The following is a 21181-nucleotide window of genomic DNA, read 5'->3' on the forward strand; positions in this document are numbered from 1 at the left end:
CCTTTACCCGCTTGCATTGGGGGCCTGTTCACAGGGCAAGCTGGGTAGTGTTATGTATAAGATGGTTTGCATGCGGGCAGAGCACTGGCTGATGGCATCACGCTTGTCGTACGCAGGTCAAAGCCACGGAGGATAAGCCCCTCGCTGAAGCCGGTTGCTCGCGCCCAAAAGGGAAGAAGTGTGCCTCTTGCTTTGCAAAAATGTCAGCTTCATGGTCCAAACCCTTGTACAAAGTGTGTTTAGAGAAAATAGTTGCAAAAGAGTCAGCCGGAATGTTTAAGGGGCTTTTGGACTCAATGAGAGAGGAAATGGTTAATACATTTCAGTCTTTCAGGTCGGCGCTCCAGACCCCAGTGAGTACCCTAGTGGAGACTAGTTTACCAGGTACTTCGGGGGCAGGTAGCTCTACGGGATACGCAGAGAGCATAGTGAGCAAGCAAGCGCCCAGTGAATCCTCGGGGTCACAGGAGCACGATGAGTCGGAAGGTGAGTTGCGTAGCAGTTCAGCTACGAAATTCCTTTTTCCATCATGTGAGACAGATGAGCTGTTGAAAGCCATAGGGGATACGCTGGATATTAAGGAAGAGTCCACTGAGCTTTCGGGGCATGACAAGCTATATAAGGGGCTCCAGACAAAGAAAGGACGCACCTTCCCGGTCCACAAATCACTCTCGGACATGATCCAAGTGGAGTGGCAGCACCCAGAAAAGAGAATGTTTTTTTCTGCTGGTCATAAACGTAGGTTCCCCTTTGCGGAGGAAGATGCAGGTTTGTGGGACAAATGTCCTAAGATAGATGCCTTTTTAAGCGAAAGTCTCTAAAAAGACTGACCTGTCTTTTGAGAATATGGGGGCTTTGAAAGACCCAATGGACAGGAAAGCGGAGGCTTTGCTCAGGAAAGGATGGGAAAGGTCCAAAGGCAGTTTCCTCTTTAACCCCCGTCAGCGGCCCAATAAATCGCAATGACCGGTTGCTCAGGGTGGGAGGAAGATTGGGTGAATTCTTCCCACTCTGGGGGAAGCTGACCAGCAACAAATTTTGGCGCTGGTACTGCACGGCTACAAAATAGAGCTGACGGAACGACCCCCGTCGAGGCTTCTGATTACTTCCCTGTAAAAAGACCGGAGGAGATCAGAGGCAATGACGGGGGCCCTTCAGGAGCTGTGGGACCAGGGGGTCATTTTGAGAGTACCGGCTTCGGAGGAGAACATGGGGTTTTACTCGCACATCTTCTCCAGGATAAAGCCTTCGGGGAAATGCAGACTGATTCTCAATCTGCAGCCTCTAAACAAAGTGGTACTATACAAGAGGTTCCGTATGGAATCGATCTTTTCAATCCGAGAGTTGCTGGCCCCAGGATCGTTCCTAGCGACCATAGATTTGCGAGACGCCTATTTTCACATAGCGGTGAGACAATCGTCACAATATCTACTGCGGTTTGCAGTAAGGGGTCCGGCAGGTGTCCTGCACTTCCAGTACAGGGCTCTGCCATTTGGCCTCATCTCAATGGCTGTCCTGGAAGATGACTGGGGAAAACCATGATTTGATTACCTGATAACTCTGTTTCCAGGAATCTTCCAGGACAGCCAGTTCCCTCCCTTGGTGTGTATCCAGGTAACATCCGAGGTTGGATGGAGGGGATACTTTTGTGCATGGGGTAGCCTTCGGTCCTAGAGGTTACTGACTTGGGATGGAAGGAGTAGTCTATTTAATGTGGTTGATGTGTTTCCTGTTGCAGGCAGTCGGAGCCTATATCTCGATGGCTGTCCTGGAAGATTCCTGGAAACAGAGTTATCAGGTAATCAACTCATGTTTTTGGTCTCATCTTACAAGCAATTTCTCCCAATCCTTCTCTGAATCATTTAGATGTTCGTTGGCAAACTTCAGACTGGCCTGAAGAGGGGGACCTTGTGGGCGCTGCAGGATCTCAATCCATGGTGGTGTATTGTTACCAATGGTGACTGGTCCCAACTGCCTTGAGATCATTCTAGTTCTGGGCTGATCCCTCACTTTTCTCATGCTCATCCTTACCCGATGAGGCAAAATCTTGCATGGAGCTCCAGACAGAGGGCGATTGGTTATTTTGTATTCCTTCTATTTGCGAATAATCATTCCAACAGTTGTTTCCTTCTCACCAAGCTTCTTGCTGATAGTCTTGTAGCCCATTCCAGCCTTGTACAGGTCTACAATCTTGTCCCTAATGTCCTTATTTTACTCACTGAACTGCAACTCAATTTATAACATTTGTATCATGTGTTTTTTTTTTTCTGGATTTTTGGTTGCTATTCTGTCTCTATCATTTAAAATACACCTATGATAAAAATTATAGACCTTTTAATTTCTTTAAGTGGGCAAACTTACAAAATCTGCAGAGAATCAAATAATTTATTTTCCTCACTGTATATTTTAAGAATTTTTAAAAAGGTTAGAATAAAAAGAATTTTCGTTCTCAAAATTTAATTTCGGTGCACCTCTATATCTCTACACCTATAACTGGATACTGTAGTGTTCCAAAATGGAGGGGTTAAAGGGGACCAGTGCCTAGACTATGCACACTAAAGTATTTACAGATGAATTTTTCCACAATGCCAAAAAGCTACAAATTTGGCCTTCGGAAAACAAATGTGTTTACTGTAGGTAGTTGCATTACTTTCATTCCAGACACTTTATAAGTGCCTTTGGAAACCTGGACTGCAAGAAAAGTCTGCATTTGCTGTTCTCAGAGTGTTAGTAGGCTGACTGTCCCAGTTTTCTGTACCTTTTCGAATCGGTGACCCATGGAAAAAGGCAAGGCACCAGTGTGACCTGCATACATGTCGTGGTTTTTGACATTTTAGGGCGCATTCACACCAGGTTCATTGAGCTGCGTTTATCTGTATTGATAAATGCAAGGGCACATATGAAACAATTTTCCCCAAGTCATATTCCAGGGCAGCACAGGTGAGAGGATCCACCCACCTAAAATAGGAAACACATCATCCACAATTACAATAAAAGGGACAGTCCCTCCCAGCCACCTCCCGTTTATTGTTTCCTCCAGCCTAACCGGAACATCGTAACCGGTTTTTATTTTCCTTAGGCCTGTGTGATTGTTGCAGGGGCTTCCCAGTCTATGCTCCCCGGGGGCAGGGACAGTGAAAATGGAATGGTTGCATGCCTGGGCTTGCAACGAAAAAATTGGGAGGAATGTCCTCTAATGCAGCGCTGCCCCTGGGGTGAGGGCAAAGAAATATCGGTTATAGTACTTGGTATGCGGCTCCAAAAATGCGGACCGGGGTATCCAACGTTTTACTGATAGAAAAGACAAAAAATACAGAAGCGCACTACCAAGTGGTGACTGTGCAAGGAAAGGTAAAGGAGTAATGGAAAAAAGACTTACCAGGGTGTGGGTACTAGCGCGTTATCAGCGACGAAGTGTGGATAAATTGGGGGTCCAGGGTTGCTGGTGGTGGTGGGCAGGGTGATGTTGCAATAGTTGGTGCTGGGAGAGTGTGATGTCCAAGGGGATCTGGGTCAGACGTTTAGTGTGGCTGGGATCAGAGGGGGGGGGGGGATCTTTTCTAGCATGCCTGGGCTTGTCCTAGGATTACCCTCTCTTGGTTATCCTAATCGTGGGACCCTCGCTCCCCTTCTCTTTCCCCCAAGGTTTTGTATCCGTCCAGTGGAGAAGCAACGATCCCTGAACTGCTCTACCACAGCTTTCCTTAATCACATTGGATTTGGCGCCAAGTCTTCCCTTGTAATTATGTCATACATGTGTGTTAGGATGTATTGTGTAAAAAAGCAGCATGCCTGCATTAATTGTGCAATGCGTTGTGATCGTGCACACCAGTGTACATACGTTATACAGAGCATAACATGCATGGCCTAGTTTGAACAAGCTCAACATGCACTGCTGTCTCAAACATCCTCTGACTGCAGCTACTGTTCCCACACTGGAAGAATTTTGACAGGCATACCTTTTCTTTACCACTTGTGCTATTCCTTTAAGCAATCTCACTTACTGGATCGATTGACCATACAGAAGTAGGTAGATTAGCGGTAAACTATACCCTTTGACCTACTTCTGTATGATCAATAGTATACTGTACGTGAGTTTGTCTATGAGAGGTTGTCGTGTCATAATTGGAGAAACTTGTACTGATTTACGAATGACTGGGGTTCCAGTATAAGCAAATATTGTCTGTATATAAGAGGTGTTTTCTTTTTTTAAATTCAAAAACGTCTTTATTAAAACATACAAAAACACATATTGTACAAAGTCTCAGTGTAGTTGATACATATCCGGGGAACAAAACCAAAAGAGATGCATATATTAGATCTACAAGCAGACATACACAGGTGAAACTCGAATAATTAGAATATCGTGCAAAGTTCATTTATTTCACTAATGCAACTTAAAAGGTGAAACTAATATATGAGATAGACTCATTACATGCAAAGCAAGATAATTCAAGCCGTGATTTGTCATAATTGTGATGATTATGGCTTACAGCTCATGAAAACCCCAAGAACCCCAAATCCACAACCTCAAAAAAGTAGATTACATGCAATCTATAAAACAAGGATTGTACATAGAACAATATCGGACCTCTGAAAAGTACAAGCATGCATATGTACTCAGTACTTGGTTTGGGCCCCTTTTGCAGCACTTACTGCAATTACTTTTGCACGATATTCTAATTATTCGAGTTTCACCTGTATATTATCACAACGGAGAAGTGGATGTGACATGTCCTATGATGTTGCAGTGAGCCGATGCTACTTAGTATATGCATGTCATGTTTTCCAAAGTTAAAGGGGCATATGCATCTCCTTCACTTGCAAATAGTTCAAAAAAGGCCAATCGTATGCGGAGTTATAAAAGTCTGAGCCACGAAGGCCGTACTGGGGTTTGTAAGTCTTCAGTTTAGTACTGCAATATGCAAGAGTCGCTTGTAATGCACGGTATCACGAGTGGAAAAGGCAAACTTAGAAATGTGATCAAAGAGAGAAAAGAAAGGAAGAGAGAAGAGAAAATAAAATAGCGAGAATAAGGAGAGGCGGGTCGGAAGCGGGGGTAGATCAGAAAGGGGCATGGGGAGGATGGGCTTGAAGAGGCAGCTGAGAGAGGGGAGGGTGGGCTGAAGTAGGTGGGTAGATGGTTGGGTTACCCCTCCACCGCAGCATCCAAGGTAGGTGGCGCCTGGCCCACCCCTGGAGGGTCACTATCTGCTTCTGCTCGGGATGCTGCCAGCATTTCCTGGGCGTACTTTTCAGAGTATTGGAAGGCCAGCCACGGACTCCAGGTGGATCTGAACTTCTCTTCCGTGTTTTTAAGAGTGGAAGAAAGGTCTTCCATACGGTACAAGTCGTTCACCCTAGCAATCCACATCTGCAGGGACAGGGGGATGTACATTTCCACAAAATCGGGATGCACGCTTGGGCAGCATTCAATAGATGTATGGCTATGGACGACTTGTAGCGACGTATATGGAACATTTTGTAAGGTGTAGCAAGCATGCGGCCGGGTCGTTTTTCAGAGTCAGCATGGTTAAATTTTCCACGATCTCCAGAACTCGATCCCAAAACGGGGAGATCTTCGAGTAGGTCCAGAATATGTGGAAGAGGGTGCCAGGAGCCGACTGACAGCGCCAACAGAGGGGGGAGACCCCAGGAAACATGGAGTGTAACAGGGTAGGTACCCTATACCACCGGGAGACAATTTTGTAGCTGAGTTCCTGAGTTTTACATGCAATAGAAGATTTGTGGGCTAGTGAGTATATACGGTCTTTCTGCGGTTGGGTAAACTGCATGTCGAGGTCCCTTTCCCATTTGGCGAGAAAACCCGGTTCCTGTGTTGAGGTAGGGCTTACCAGGGCAGAGTAAATATAGGACACTACATGCCGGACCTGCGTGCCCTCTTGGCATATCTGTTCAAACTCTGTCAGGGGCCGCAACAAAGATGGACTGGTAGGAATAGAGCTCAAAAAGTGTCGAAGTTGGAGAGCGCTCCAATGGTCCAGGGGCGGATCAACAGATGCCCGTATCGCATCCATGGATTGCCACTGGTTCCCAGTGAGGAAGTCTCGTATCCGGAAGATCCGTGCCACATAGAGGCGACCTAATTTGCCTCTCCCCATTCCTGGAGGAAAGTCTGGGTCCTGCCAGGATCTGTGTCAGGGGTGAGGGGAAAGGCGACAAGGTGGTACCTTTTGAATATAGAGCGTGCCTGAGTAATTGTCGGGGCAATGGTGGGATGGTCACGAAGTCGGCAGGGAAGAGGGGATGACAACCAGGGGAGACCAGCCAGTGGGGCCGGGGAGTCCTCCTCCTCCATGGAGACCCAGCTTTTGGTCTCCCGATGACAGCACCAGTCTACCACTCTGGTAAGTAAAGCTGCCTTGTAATATTTGCCCAGGTCAGGGAGGCCTACACCTCCAGAGTTTTTAGGCAGGGTCAGCACAGTGTGTCTCAGGCGCGGGGGGGTATCGGCCCAGACAAATGTCGCAAAAAGTCTCCGCAGTTGAATGAAATAAGATTTGGGGATAGAGATTGGGAGAGCTTGGAACAGGTACAGGAATTTTGGTAGTATAGTCATCTTTAAGGAGTTCACCCGGCCAAACCAGGAGAGCATCAGTGAGCGCCAGTTTAGGAGGTCTTGTTTAGTTTTTTGAAGGATAGGGATAAAATTTAGATCAAAAAGGGATTTGCTATCTGCCGATAGGTAGGTACCTAAATATTTAAGGGAGCCACTCACCCACGTGAAGGGGGACTTGGCGCGTAGGGTCTCAAGGTCTCGAGGGGGTAAAGACACATTTAGCGCAGCTGATTTCGCGAAATCTTAAAATTTGACAAAGCGCCATAGAGGGTCAGCTCTTCCATCAGTACCGGGACGGAGGTCAGTGGACGGGTGAGGAAAAAGATTAGGTTGTCAGCGAAAGAACTACGCAATACGTCTAACGGTTGAACCTCATGATCGTTGGGGTATTGCTGCTAGATTGTAAAGGCCATGATTGTATTTTTGGAATTCCTCTGCCATTTCTAATGAGGAGTGGATCTTCCGGCCCTCTCCGGATGTCAAGTTTGGAATATAAGTCCTGGATCAAAGGCCCTTAAGGGCGGACGCTAGCACTTTACCGGGTTTATTTGAAAACTCATAGAGCGTGCGTCGGCCGCAAAGTAGGCGCCGCTGGGTGTTAGAGAACAAGAGCCGGTTAAGTTCAGTACGGACCTGAAGAAGCTCACGTTGATGGGTCTGGGCTAAGGATTGTTTGTGAAGCGCTTCCAGGGTATGCAGCTTGGCGAAAAGGCCGGTAAGGGAGCGTGTTTGCTCCCGTTTACGACGCGATCCATGTTTGATCAAGACCCCTCTAATAACGCATTTATGGGCTTCCCATAGTATTAGTGGATCCACCGAAGGAGAGCAGTTAGTCAAGAAGTATGTGGTCAGTGACGTCTCTAGATCTGCCCTGATCACCGCATCCTGCAGTAAGGATTCATTCAGGCACCAGGATGGGTTCCTGGAAGGCGGAGGTCCGATGTCCACAAGGATATGTATAGGGGCATGGTCAGAGAATAAGATATTGCCGATTGAGGCAGCCTGAATCAAGGGAAGATCGGAGAGCCTGAATCAAGGGAAGCTCGGAGTGTTTCATAAAAAAGTAATCAATGCGGGAATATGTTAAATGCACTGGAGAGTAGAACGTATAGTCGCGCGATTGGGGGTGTAGCAGGCGCCAGATATCCGTGAGATGCAGCACCTGCAGCTCAGTTTTGAGTAGGAGAGGTGAGAAGAACCTCTGGAGACGTCAACGGCTGTGTCTAGGGCGAAGTTGAAATCCCCTCCCACTATCAGTAGCCCTTCCTCAAATTCCAGCATCAGCGGGACTACCCGTTGCAGGAACGACAGTTGGTCAGTATTGGGGAGATATAGATTAATCGGCGTAACTATGGTGGTTCCTATCATGCCCTTGACAAAGAGGTATCTTCCCTCGGGGTCTAGGCGGAGATCTCGGAAGGACCACGGAACTGACTTGGCCAGGAGCACGCTCACACCCTTGGACTTAGAGAGAGCGGATGGGCAGTGGTAAGCAGTCGGATAGTCTTTATTGCGTAGGGTCGGAGTCTTGTCAATACGGAAGTGCGTCTCCTGGAGAAAGGCACAATGTGCATACCAGAATGACGTAGGTCCACCAGGAGTCTCGAACTATGCTCCGGGATATTGAGGCCCTTGACATTGAGGGAGGTGAGTCTTAAAGGGCCCATCTTGACCCAGCGAGGTCAGGGGCAACCCAACTCGGAGATCGAGGGAAGGGTGGAGATGGGGGTGGAGGAGAGAGCAAGAAGAGTAGAGGGGAGAATCGGGGGTAGGGTTGATAGGAGTGGAGTAGGCGGGGGCAGAGAAAGAAAGGGAGCTGGGGGGGTGAAGAGGAAGAAGAGTATACTAAGATAAGAGAAGATAAAAAAGACACAGAGCAACGCTTATGCTCTGATGTAATAAACTAAGGCTAGCTATTTGTGCTAGCAAAACGGCAAGTAAAGAGACCCTCTCCCACCAAGGAGAGATGAGTCTAACCTATTGGGGGGTGGTCACCTAGACAATGGTGAACAAATGAGAAGCTAAAAATTCAAAAAGGAGATGCAACCGCTCTCAGGATTCAGGTCATCTAATACAGTGGTCCCCAACCCCCGGTCCGCGGACCGCTACTGGTCCGCGGATCAAATGGTACCGGGCCGCACAGTCTCAGTGCGGTCCGGTCCTGCAATATGGGGCAGTGCAGGGTCCCGGTGTTCGAACACCTGGGCCTCGCACTGCCGACGGGCTTCACAGTGAGGGGGCGGGTCCTGTGACTCACCTCCCCTCCCGGCCGCGTCCATAGTAACAGGAGGCGGGAGGGGAGGTGAGTCACAGGAGGCGTGTGTGTCACACGCCCCGCCCCCTGCAGTGCACACATCGAAAACTCCCTGGCTGGGTAAGTCCGAGCGCGGGGGAGGGGGGGTTGGGTGTAAGGGGCGAATAGTAGTTTTTTTTATTAAGTGTCTCATTTAGGAACCTATAAGTGATGTATCTTTGTAATAAAAAGATATATGTAATCTCCATGATTTGTTTGTAAAAATTCCAATAAAGTTTTATAAAAACAACAAAGTAGACCACAGACTTTTTTGTTGTTTTTATTGGAATTTTTTCACAAACAAATCATGGAGATTACATATCTTTTTATTACAGAGATAAATCACTTGTAGGTTCCTAAACGAGACACTTAATTAATATCTATCTACTTTGATCACATAGGACAGTGGTCCCCAACCCCCGGACCTGCACTTTGTACAATATATAAAATATACAGGGTAGGAAAAAAAAAGGAATTCAGTGTCTAAGGGCTTGTTCACACCAATTGTGATGCGTTCCAGAGTGGCAGCTGCTGGAACGCACCACAATCGCTATAATGAAATAAATACAGATCTGTATTTAATGTAATAATATATGTATACGCCACGGTAAAATTATTAAACGTTGACCGGTCCGCGGCGATAAAAAGGTTGGGGGAGCACTGATCTAATACGTTAAACACATAATAAAGTGAAGTAGCACAAATTCAATACAGTGCGGTATCAGTAATCTAGAAACCTTCAAAACCTATAATCGAAGGAGCCACTTGTATGCCCGCACATCCTCGCCAGGGAGGATCGGGTCAGCCGGTATGGTCCGTCGTAACTGGTGTGGCACTCGTAACCACGAGACACCTAGAGATAAAGGGTTAGAACAACATGCAGCTATAACGTAATTCCCACAGTGTCGAACAAGGGACGGGAGGAGTCAGCGGTCACTGAAATGGGAAGTCCCACAAAGCCAGGGCCAATAGGGTGGTAATCCTACCCAAGCCCTCCCTGAATTTATGGCCACAGTTTCAGCTATGAGAGCTCATTAGTATCGTGCCCATCCCTCACCACCGTGACCGTTAGCGACAGGTGGAGCACGAGTGTATTTGACAGCACCATGGGAAATTATAACAGGTCAAGGCCGCGGTCTCCTCCCGTCCCGACGTCCACGTCATCGGGGGGGCTCCCAGTCATTAACCCTGGGCCATAAACAATGAGGCCACCGATGAGGTGTAAATATGAGCGCCGAGTGGGGTAGTGTACCCCATTGACCCCGTGGCAAAGCATATTGACGGCTCCACCGCCAAATATCGACATCCAGTCCCCTGACAAGCATTACCAAAGTGGACACTCATCCCACCTCCCGCCACCCACCCCTAGACATCGTGTTGAAATATAGTACATTAGAGATACTGTAATAAGGCCATAAATGGAGGAAAGGATATGAAGGCGTTCACGACTTGGGGTGGTGCAGGTGGCAGTCTGGTGTGTTTCCGAGCCTACCGATTGTAGGAGTCGAGGGGACGACCGGAGTCATTAGATAAATCGCCGGGGACTCAGGGCAGGGAGTCAAAACTGGAAAACTGGTCAGGAAACGGAGGAACCGCGGGCATAGCACTTGCTGACTCACAGTTCGGGGGCAGCCGGGGCGGGCATCACGGCAGCATGTCGCAGGGATCGGTATCTGGCACGGCCCGCCCGGGATGGTCTGGGGGGCAATGAAGCGGCATCCAAGGAATCGTCGGGAAAATCCAACCAATCCGGGATCGCAATCGGCTGAGTGTCCAAGAAGCTAAACAATGCAGGGAGCTGTGTTGGTGTGTGGAGTTGGAAGGAGGCGTTGTTACGTCTCACCAGTAGATGAAAGGGATGACCCCATCTGTAGGTAGCATCGGCTGTCCGGATCAGATCTAGTAGTGGCCGAAGTAGGCGTCGCATGCGGAGGGTGTTCCTGGACAGGTCAGGCAAGATCTGTACCGTTGCTCCGTCAAATTCCACGGGTCCTTGCCGCCATGCCTGGCGGACGATTTCCTCTTTAATAGTGAAAAAGTGCACTCTGCAGAGTACATCGCGTGGCAAAGTAGAGCTCGGTTGCCGTGGCCCTTGTACTCGGTGCACTCGATCAAGTTCCAGCACCGACATTGGCGGTTTGCCTAGGAGTTGGTTGAGGATCGCGACAACCACGTCCCGTAGGTGGACGCCTACCGTGGCTTCAGGGATGCCGCGGAGCCGGAGATTATTTCTGCGATTCCGGTTTTTGGAGTCATCAATGCCAAGCTGCATAGAAAGGATACGGTTCTGTGTGGATGCTGATGCTGACTCCAGCGCCAGGACTCGAGAGGTTAAATCAGAAGTAGTGGTCTCTACCACTGTCACTCTCTGGTCCACTGCAGAGATATGATGTGTAATATCCTGTAGCTCCTTAAGTGCATCCACTATAGATGATGCCATGGTCTCCAGGTCCCTGTTAGTGGATAGGAGGGGAAGAAGAGCCTGCATATTGCTTCTGTCCCCAGTGTCTGACAGGCTGAGTGTCTGTGAGGACTGGTCTTGTGATGGTGCTGCAAGGGCATTCAGCTCCGGTGAGTGGATCGGGGAGCTTGCCCTGTCTCGGGGATCATTCTCAGCAGGGAGGAGGGACGCATTGGTCTGGCTGCGGGTAGTCTTCTTACCCGGTGTGGGCGCTGCGGCCGAGGCACGTTTGAGCGCCATGTTGGATTCCTTGTGCAGGGGAGAAGAGTCGGTGCCCGGACGGAGAAACGGGCTGTACGGTGGTATGTGGCAGTCCTTTTGGGTGTCTCCTGGCTTCGGCTCCTTCGGCATCAGTTGCGGTGCGTGTGGGGGTCAGCTAGCACATCAACCACCCGAGAACGGTGCAGAGCTCCTGTATACAGCGTGCTTACTCCGCCATCGCTAAGCCACGCCCCCAAGAGGTGTTTTCTTGAATCTCGGTGTCCTTTGTGCATTTCCTCCAGATCTGTGCATTCATCCACCATCCTTTTTCCTCTGTGCAGGGTCTTCCTGCAATATAGACCAGTAACTACTGCTCTTAACTATTTGTGCAGGGTGACTGGTCTTGTATCTGCAGGCAACCTGTAGTGGGTGGGCCTGCTTGGTCCCTCCAACAGCTCTGCTCTGCACATGTGTACAGCACGATAACCATGTTTTCACTACTTTTACAAGGCGACACATTTGTTTGCAGTGGCATTTGGTGTACACAAACTCAATTTATATAATCAGCATAACAGTTAGTAATGGCAGTCTACATTTCTTAATCGTACATTACAGGATAAGACTTTTAGAAAAAGGGTTAGAATCTGCTGCCTTAGTTGGTTGGCACTGGCAAACAAATGTGTAAAGATAGACCTTGCATAACCCCCTCACACTTAAGTAAGCATCACTGTTTTGCTAGTGTTCTTAGGTGATGTTAAAGGAGAACTATGGGGTCTAGGCTTTTCCCCATAGTTCTCCTAAGGGAAACGGGAGGACGCAAACTAGCGTCCTCCCGTCTCCCAAAGCTCAGTATACCGCAAGCTACAGCTTGCGGTGTACGGGGATGCTGGGACGGAACCCGACATTACTGTCGAGATCCACCCAGCTGCGTGACTGTCAGCTGGCTCTGCCTATCCAGAGGCTGAGCCAGCTCTTCCCGCCCCCTCCTCCGTCCGCTCCGCCAGTCAGCGCTGGAGGATCGGACAAGGCAGGGGGGGAATCCCTGCAGTGAGCCGTGAGTGACAGTGACGGCTCTCTGCAGGGACCGGATCCATCAGTGAGCGAGCGACGGTATGTGTTCGCTCACTTCCCAATCTATTGTGCCGACCTGTGACAATTTCATTGTCACTGGTCGGCTAGAACTTTGAGGCTGAGTTTTTCACTCTCCTCATAGTTCTCCTTTTTAATCATCTCTGCTCTGAGAGAAGCAGACCACTTAATTTTCTTTTGTCCCCTTCCTCAAGACTCTTAAGATTTCTAGCTGCTACTTAGCCAATGTGGCTCCTATTTTTGCAGCTTTCCAGGTATGACTGAACCTTGGGGGACTGTACTCTGACCCCATTGGAAAGAAGGTGCGGGGCCCGCTTGTTTTGCTTTGGGCACTGGATCCTGTATTAGGCACTTTCCTAGGCACATAGTGCACTGCTTGGAGATAGCCACAGGTCCAAGACCGTGGCACTACCCCCTAGTGTGACCCTGTCCCTGAAGACCTCTTGAATGGTGAGCCTGCCTAGAGGGCGAAGATCTGGGTGGTGCTTGCCTCTACTATCCACTCTTGACTGGATGGGACAACTGCAAGGAGGTTGTAAGTTGGGGCTTTAGGCCTGCCAGAAGAAGTCCCAGTGCCTTTGGGGTTAACCGAAGAGCACTGGCTGCAACTAATTCATTCGCAGCCAGCAGTGTGGCACATTCCAGCATGTTTTTGCCTTTTTAAATTTGGTGCCTTTTTGAGCAGCCTCTGGCTGTCAGAGCGCCTGCACAGCCTCCTGAACAAGCTGCACTGCACATGTGTGCACCAATTTTCTCTCACCTGCACACCAAGCCGCTGCTATCCTTGCCAGAACACTAAACGGTGATTATTGAACGTACTGGACTTATCTGCCTACAGTGACTGTTCACAGAAGGCATACGCTTCTGCTCTGAACTATTGTTGTGGTTTCACCTCTCTTCACATGGTGGATCATAGGTGAATGGAGAATAGGTCTGTGGGCCCAGGTAGCACATGCTTGGCTAACGGCTCTGGGGGAATTCAATTACCTCTCCCCACAGGGTCCCAAATGTGATCTGTCTTCAGAGGCTTCCCTAGCTTCTTTGGTCACACCCCACCTGTATATCCAGAGGGAAGCTCCGAACTATAGGAAGTCGACTTCTTGCGAAATCTACCATCGCACCATATACTTATCAGGGATGTCCCCCTGTCTACCCTCGCTCACAAAGTTGCCTTACTTAATGCTGACACCTCCTACAAGGCGAATCTGTTAGCTCTGGAAAACAAAACACAGAGCGCCTCCATCGCGTAAAATCTTTTTAATAAAGAAAATTTAAACAGATGCAAACAGACTCACAAAAGTCGAGTTTAAAAAACATGAAGCGATTTAAGCATGAGACACTTAACCCGCCGGCTAGTCTTCCTCCCTGATGGTTAACGTTTCCGAGGTCACGCCTCCTTCGTCAGAACCAATGCCGATACCGATTTTGGTTCTGACGAAAGAGGCGTGACCTCGGAAACGTTAACCATCAGGGAGGAAGACTAGCCAGCGGGTTAAGTCTCTCATGCTTATATCGCTTCATGCTTTTTAAGCTTGACTTTTGTGAGTATGTTTGCATCTGTTTAAATTTTCTTTATTAAAAAGATTTTACACGATGGAGGCGCTCTCTGTGTTTTTGTTTTTCCAGAGTTGAAATTTTCCTAAAGCCTATTTTTGAGAGCCTGCCTCATTTATGCTTTATACTACGATCACTGCAGATCATCTCCCTGCCTGGACTTAAGCCGTTGGCGCTGTGTTATATACTGTTTTGAATCTGTTAGCTGTCTTATCCTGTAAAGAGCCCTTGAGGGCTCTCGAGGCATAGGGGGACACCCATCCTGTTCCACCATTTTCAGATGGATCGTGATCTGATCCTCTAGTTGAAAGCAGCCTTTCTCAGCCACTCTGGGGGTGCCTTCTAGCTTTGTCTGTGATGCCGTCAATCTTTCACTAAAGAGGGGGAAGAGAGACTCTGATCTGAAGGGGGGAAAACGCCACATTTGAAATATTATGTGGTTTGCTTTTGTGTTGGTTTTTTTGTTTTGCCTAGGGTATCCCCTTAAAAATCATACCTCACCCCCTGTCTAGATTAATGGTTTTGTATTGGTTTTTGGGGAGAACCATGAATTGTTTTACGTTTTTGACTGGGGTGCCTCGTGATTTTGCATACTGCAAAAAGGAGGCATGACTGAAAAAGGTTTGAGAGCTGGTCTAAAGGATAAGGTTCCACTCCTGACGTTCTGTCCAGCCCCAGTATATCGGGCGATTTCCCTCTATTGTTCAAATGTAGTTTTTAGCTGTACATGTCCTCACAGCCACTGTCTGTTAAAATGACTGACTCTTCTCCTTTTTCTTTTATTTTTTTATATCCCTGATGGTCCCTGTAAAAGGGAAATAGCTTCTCATTCCACCATTTCAGTGGCTTAGACAAATCCATCATTTTGAGCTAATGATTAAGAACTGGCTTTGACCCTTTCCTGTCAAGGTCATACTCTAAGGCTGGGTTCCCACCTAGGTGGTTTTCCGCGCTTTCGTACTCGCGGAAAACCGCTCAAGCAGGGAAATGCCATTATTTTCAATGTGTATGGTTCCCATCTGTGCGGTTTTCCGCGAGTACGAACGCGCGGGAAACCGCCCTACGCCAAAAGAAGTACATGTACTTCTTTGGGGCGTTTTGGTCGGGCGGTTCCATTGGGATACAGCCAAGTATCCCTCAAACGCGCATATTCAATCCGCCCAGGTGGGAACCCAGCCTAAGATCCATGAGTGCTTCCTGGGCTTTCCAGTAACTGGCAACTGTTTCCCAGATTTTCAAGGCTGCCAACTGCTCTTCTGTTTACATATTCTTGAGGTTTTGCCAGGTAAGGCCCCGTTCACATATAGCGAATTGTCGCGCGATTTCCGCGGCGATATCGCGCATTTTTGCCGCGCGATATCGCGAGAAGTCGCCGGCCAATGTTATTCAATGGAGCTGTCTTAACTCCATGTCGCTCGTCGCTTCTACCGGACCCTTTTTTTGGCGGATTTTGCGCGATTTTACTTTTTTTCTATGGAGCCCGACGGGGAAGGTCGCGCTACCGTCGCTGGAACGTCGCCCCGAAAGTCGCGCTATCCCGGCCGTGCGGATCCGCTGCAAAAGGTATGTCGCTATATGTGAACGGGGCCTTAATGTTCTAGCCTCTTCTGATGCCAACTTTGGGTTTAAGGTCATTCAGGCAGTTCTTTGAGCTGCAGGTAGTCCCCAGTTTGTTTTTTTTCAGTTGGGTTTGTTCACTGTTTTGCCAACCCTTGTTTGTGAGCCACTTTTGGACATCCCAAATGTCAATCCTGTGTCCCATTAAAAGAAAAGAGAACGCAGCTCCTACTTCTCTGCATTTGTTGCTCTCCGCACTGCTTTGTTACAAAACTGAGACATGCTGTGGTTGAGCGGGTTTATACCAGACTGTTCACTTTTTGGTTTTTTTGGCCATTGTCCAAATCCTCCTGTAATTGACAGTATAACCCAGATGTGAATGATTTCTGTGTCACTTGAATAAACTCAAATTCATGCAACGTAAACATTTTAAGGGAAAAAAGGTAGGCGAATAAAACCACTAATTGAAACTCCATATTTCAAAGGGCTCAAAGGTGTTGTTAGTTCAAGAAAAATTCAATTTTGCCAGGAGGTGCTGTTGCTCCCTCCAATCAGTCGAGATCAGAGCTGAGAACCAGAAAAGGAATAGAATTTTTGCTTCTTCCCATTGATGAGAATTCCCTTTTTTGTCTGACCTGCATTGCCTGGACAAAAAAGTGAGGGGATATCTTGCTCATTGGAAATATAGACCGTATTTAAAATCCTGACGGCATTTCTAAGCTTTCGTTATTACATGAGAAACTTTTGTTTTATTATTGCTGTGTCTCCATTGGGAGATTGACCCTTGTTCTGTGAGACCCCAGTTAATTAGATGGGAAATAGGAAGATTTAATTTTCTCTGATACCTGTGAAATAAACAGGAAGTGAGGTGAAAAGTCCAATGTTTTCAGCGCTCTTCAGGGGGGGTCTCAGTGTCCTATGCTGGTGTCCTGCTCCTGGTGACGTGTACGCTGGAAGAAACAAAATTGAAGAAACCAGAGCACCACAACCTAGCGAATAACTCGGTTTTAAATGGGACAAGTAGTATGTACAATAATACACTCGCATGTGGGAGCTCATAAGAGCTTCTTGGAGAAATCACTAAGGAGAACGTAGTGCCATCAGGGTGGTGGCTGCGGCTTCCGTCTCCTGCAACCGGAGGGAGGTAAGGACAGCAAGTGGTGATAGTGGTAAGGACAGCAAGTGGTGATAGTGGTATGAGTGGATCCAAAGTAGAAAATGGAATACTCACCCTTGATGCAGCAGCTGTCCGGTTTCATACACAGAGGTATGCTGGTGTTAAAAGTGGGGTCGATTCCTCTTATAGGTCTCAAATGGATGTTGTAAGTGGGCTGTCGTCAGAAGTCCAGAGTTAGATCAGGCTTTTTGCGTCCAGTTATTGAACAGGCGCGGGTGGCGCTTTAATTGCAGATGATGGTGATTGGGCAGATGTTAGTCGAGATGTTTTGGTATATGCAGAGTTGTTGACTGGATCTCTGAATGCTTTTAAAACTGGGGTTGAAATGGTGTTTTTCTTTGCCCGCGTGGTGCAGAGGGGGAGGGGACAGTGTGGTGGTAATGCTGTGGTGTGTGTTGTAACAGCAGGAGCGGATCAGTGCTTCTGAGGTGGCAGAGAACGTCCGTGGTTTGCGGTCATTGTGTGGAGATGAGTTGCTTTTGGGTTCTTGTTACTACTGCCGCCCACGTGGAGAAGGGGAGGAGGGCGGTAGTGGTGGAGCAGTACAGCAGAGTGCACAGCTGGAAAGACTGGGGAGGAAGGTAGGTAGAATGTCGCCAGCAAAATGAGTGTGAGGAGGATCGGTGAGACAGGAGACGGGCAAGGACCTCTGTGTACAACCATACAGCTTGGAGGTGCTTGAGGCAAGGCGATGCTATTTGAAGTAAATAACTTCTTCTATATCGAGCCTATTGAAGGGGAGAGTAATACTGGCGGGAGAGATTTTAAAGGATCGAGGAGTGGACGGGGCTGAGAGTGGGCGGGAAATCGGTTTGAACGGTGTCAGGGCTGGATATGTGTGAACGGATTATATTAGACCATCAAAGGATGTGTACTATGGATCCGGAACTGAGAGAGACGTAACCATCTTGATGGCTTCAGCGATGACGGGTGCTGTACATAATGACAGGCTGTGGCATCCTGCGAATAAGTTTGGTATAGGGTATTGCAGCATGGGGAGAGAGGCACGAATGGAATGGATTATACAGGTGTGTAACATGGAGCCGGAACTGGGAAAGACAAAACCATCTTGATGGGGAGTGTGCATAATGTGTTATTGCGCTAGGCTGTGGCGCTCTGGTTTCTTCACTCTTGATAACTCCAAAACCTCTCAATTCCAGACACGGATCACAAAAAATGTGGCTGTACTAACCCTTCCCAGCGATATCTAAAACGTTTTTTGCTGGATGTGGGCTTTAAGACTGTCATACAAATAGTAATCTTTAAATGTGGTTATCTTAGAAATTATTTTTGGAGAATGTGTGTACCACCTGACAATGATTACTCTTTCATTAACAGAATAACAAAAAATAATTTCATAAATCCTTTTTTTTTTTTTTTAAAGTCTACATATACAGGTATATGTCCACAAAAAGGACAGTGATTTAAGTTGCATTGCAATGCGTTAAAAATGTACACTTTGCTTTGGTAATCCATATATTTATTTTTTCTTCTTCCTTAGGCTAAGTCGTGCATCTGTCATATGTGTGGTGCTCACCTGAACAGACTTCACTCTTGCCTGTACTGTGTGTTCTTCGGTTGTTTTACAAAGAAACATATTCACGAACACGCAAAGCTTAAAAGACACAATCTCGGTAAGTTATTTTAAAATACAAAGATGTTGCTGATGTATATTACAGCTAATTCTGATTGGCTGCAGCTGATTAAATTTACAAGTGTGGCAGCTGTATTATTTTTCTTCAGGCAAAGTGTGCAAGAAGTTATGAGCTTACTGCTTTTCTGGCAGAATCAATGGTTTTTGAACTCGACCGGTGTGTCCCCAAAAAAAGCAGAAAGAGGGCAAAGGACTAATCACCAATGTAGCCTGTGGTCTCCCTGCAGCATATCTCCATTACTGACTTACTGTGCCTTGTTCTGCATTGTGTCTCTTTACAGTATAGCAACAGGGTTTTTTTTCCTTGTGTCTGTCTCCAGCAAGGAGATCCGCGAGCAGCACAATAGTGATATTACCAAACCTCACTGAATATCCTGAGACTAGCAGTCGGAGGCAGCAGTGCCTTAAATCTCACACTGCAGTTATACAGCTATGAGGCTGTTGGCTGATGCCTACATGGGCACCCTCGCATACCAGGAAGTGTACTTCTGTTTTTCAGGAACAATTAAAGACAAAAGGACAATTTTAAGGGTACTGTTGGACACAATTAATATTTCTAAATGTTCCCTATAACATAGCAGATCCTAATTTTTTTTTTTTTTTAAGTATGTGTGGAGACTCATGGTTGCTCTTCAAGACTTGAAAGATGAGCCCCATCTTGGTACTAATCATCACGCACCTGTTCACTGAGTGGGCCTTATTAGCCAGTTATGCCACTTTCATTGAACGTAGGGTCATCAGGTGGCCGGGCTTTAGCTTTAAAGGTAGAGACTGAAGGCTTAACAGCAGTAGTGGTCCACTTTATTGAGATACAGGGCCTCAAGGGAGATTCCTGAAATGACATGGGGCCGCACATAATATTCAGTAGTAATACAGAAAACTGTTGTCATTCTGCATGTGACAAGAGATAGTCAGTCTGCAGAAATGCAGATGGGAGATGGATGACATGCTTCAGGAGATTTGTGCTCACTACAGCCCACTTAAAAATTTGTGCCACAGCAAGATCTATTAAAGACCAGGGGAACCAAAATTAAAATAAGAGGACAGCACAGAAAAACGTGTTTGTCAGATAATGCACCCCTTCATGCAGAACATTGTTGCAATTACAAATATTTAGGCATTCTCATGTTAATTTAATTTGTTTGTATTGCTATGACACACAGTGGAGAGAAAAAATAAGCCAAACGTGAAATTTTTGCATTACAAGTTTTTGTTGAAAAGCATGGACAATCTCAAGGTTACAAGTCCATCTCCAGAGATCTTAATGTTTTCTGTGTCCACTGTGCGCAACATTGTCCAGAACTTTACAGTCTGACACTGTAGCTCATTTCCCTGAATGTGGACGGAAAAGAACAATTGATGAAAGATTGCAATGAAGGATTGTTCGAATGGTGGATGAAGACCTTCGATCAACTTCCACACAAATTCAAGCTGACCTTCAGGCACAGGATGCAACTGTTTCAGTTCGCACTATACATCGCCATCTGAATGGAAAGGGACGCTATGGTAGGACCTCACTGCTGACAGTGAAAAAGTGACAGGTTTTGGCAAAATCCAATATCTGAGGAAGCCAAAATCCTTTTGGGAGAATGTGCTGTGGACAGACGAAACAGACAGCTTTTTGGTAAAGCTCATCCTACTGTTTTCAGAAAAAGAAATTAGGCCTTTTTAAAGAAAAAAAATAGTCCCTACAGTCAAACATGGTGGAGGTTCACTGATGTTTTGGGGTTGCTTTGCTGCGTCAGGCACTGGAGGTCTTGACTGTGCATGGCATTATGAAATCTGAAGACTACCAAAGAATCCTGGGGTGCAATGTAGGGCCCAGTGTCAGAAAGATAGGTCCCTGTTATAGGTCTTACAGCAGGAGAATGACCCAAAGCACCCAGAAATGGTTTCAGACACAGCGCTGGAAAATACTGGAATGGCAGTCGCCGGCCGCCTAAATTAGGACCCCACCTGGAGCGCCGCCCACCAGAACAGCAGTGATGCGACGCTTGGTGCAGCAAGGCAAGTAAAGGAGAAAAAAAAAACCTGCAAGCTTCGGCGCTATGTATCGGGGCATTTTGACAAGTACTTGTCAAAATGCCCTGTATAGGTCACGATACCGATGCTTGTATGGGGACATCCCTAATTATTACTGCCCCAAACTTAAGGACATAAAACCTTAATGACACTGACTGACATGCACTGCAGCATGTCCGATTCAGATGCCACTAAAGACTTCTGGTTGTGGCTGGTTGCCATAATGATTAAATGCCTGAAACGGGCAGCTTTCGGCTTCTGCTGAATGTTTCTATTTGCTAATCCCGATGGGAAGTGCGGTATCACTGTCAGACACCCAATCACTGAAAGCGATCGGGTGTCTGAAACTACTTAAAACTTTCATTAATGGATACCTCGTTAGTGAGGCATCCATTCATGAACGGTAACCGCTCATTTTAGCGGTAACTGCAATCCTGAGCCCTGAATAGCTGCGCATGTACAGTGTACGTGAGCAGTCATGTGGGCACTTAGTGATGGGGACGTACAGTGTGTCTCCCGTCACTAAGGGATTAAAAAAGTGAATGTGATATTCACCAAACATTTGTTCCTGGTGGTTTTTGTTTTTTGTTTTT

The 21181-nt window shown here is 47.2% G+C and overlaps 1 protein-coding gene across 3 annotated transcripts in view; it reads left to right on the forward strand.

Annotated features, from left to right (window-relative positions):
- The window catches only part of USP22 (ubiquitin specific peptidase 22), an 83346-nt gene that overhangs the window by 20421 nt on the left and 41744 nt on the right, over positions 1–21181 (forward strand). For all 3 annotated transcript variants that reach the window (XM_018566795.1, XM_018566796.1, XM_018566794.1), the window contains exon 3: positions 18414–18546. In XM_018566795.1, the coding sequence (XP_018422297.1) occupies positions 18414–18546 (133 nt within the window). The remainder of the gene's footprint in view (positions 1–18413; positions 18547–21181) is intronic.

The sequence above is a fragment of the Nanorana parkeri genome, unplaced genomic scaffold (genome assembly GCF_000935625.1).
Source record: "Nanorana parkeri isolate BGI_ZX_2015 unplaced genomic scaffold, ASM93562v1 scaffold975, whole genome shotgun sequence".
Taxonomy (NCBI): Eukaryota; Metazoa; Chordata; class Amphibia; order Anura; family Dicroglossidae; genus Nanorana; species Nanorana parkeri.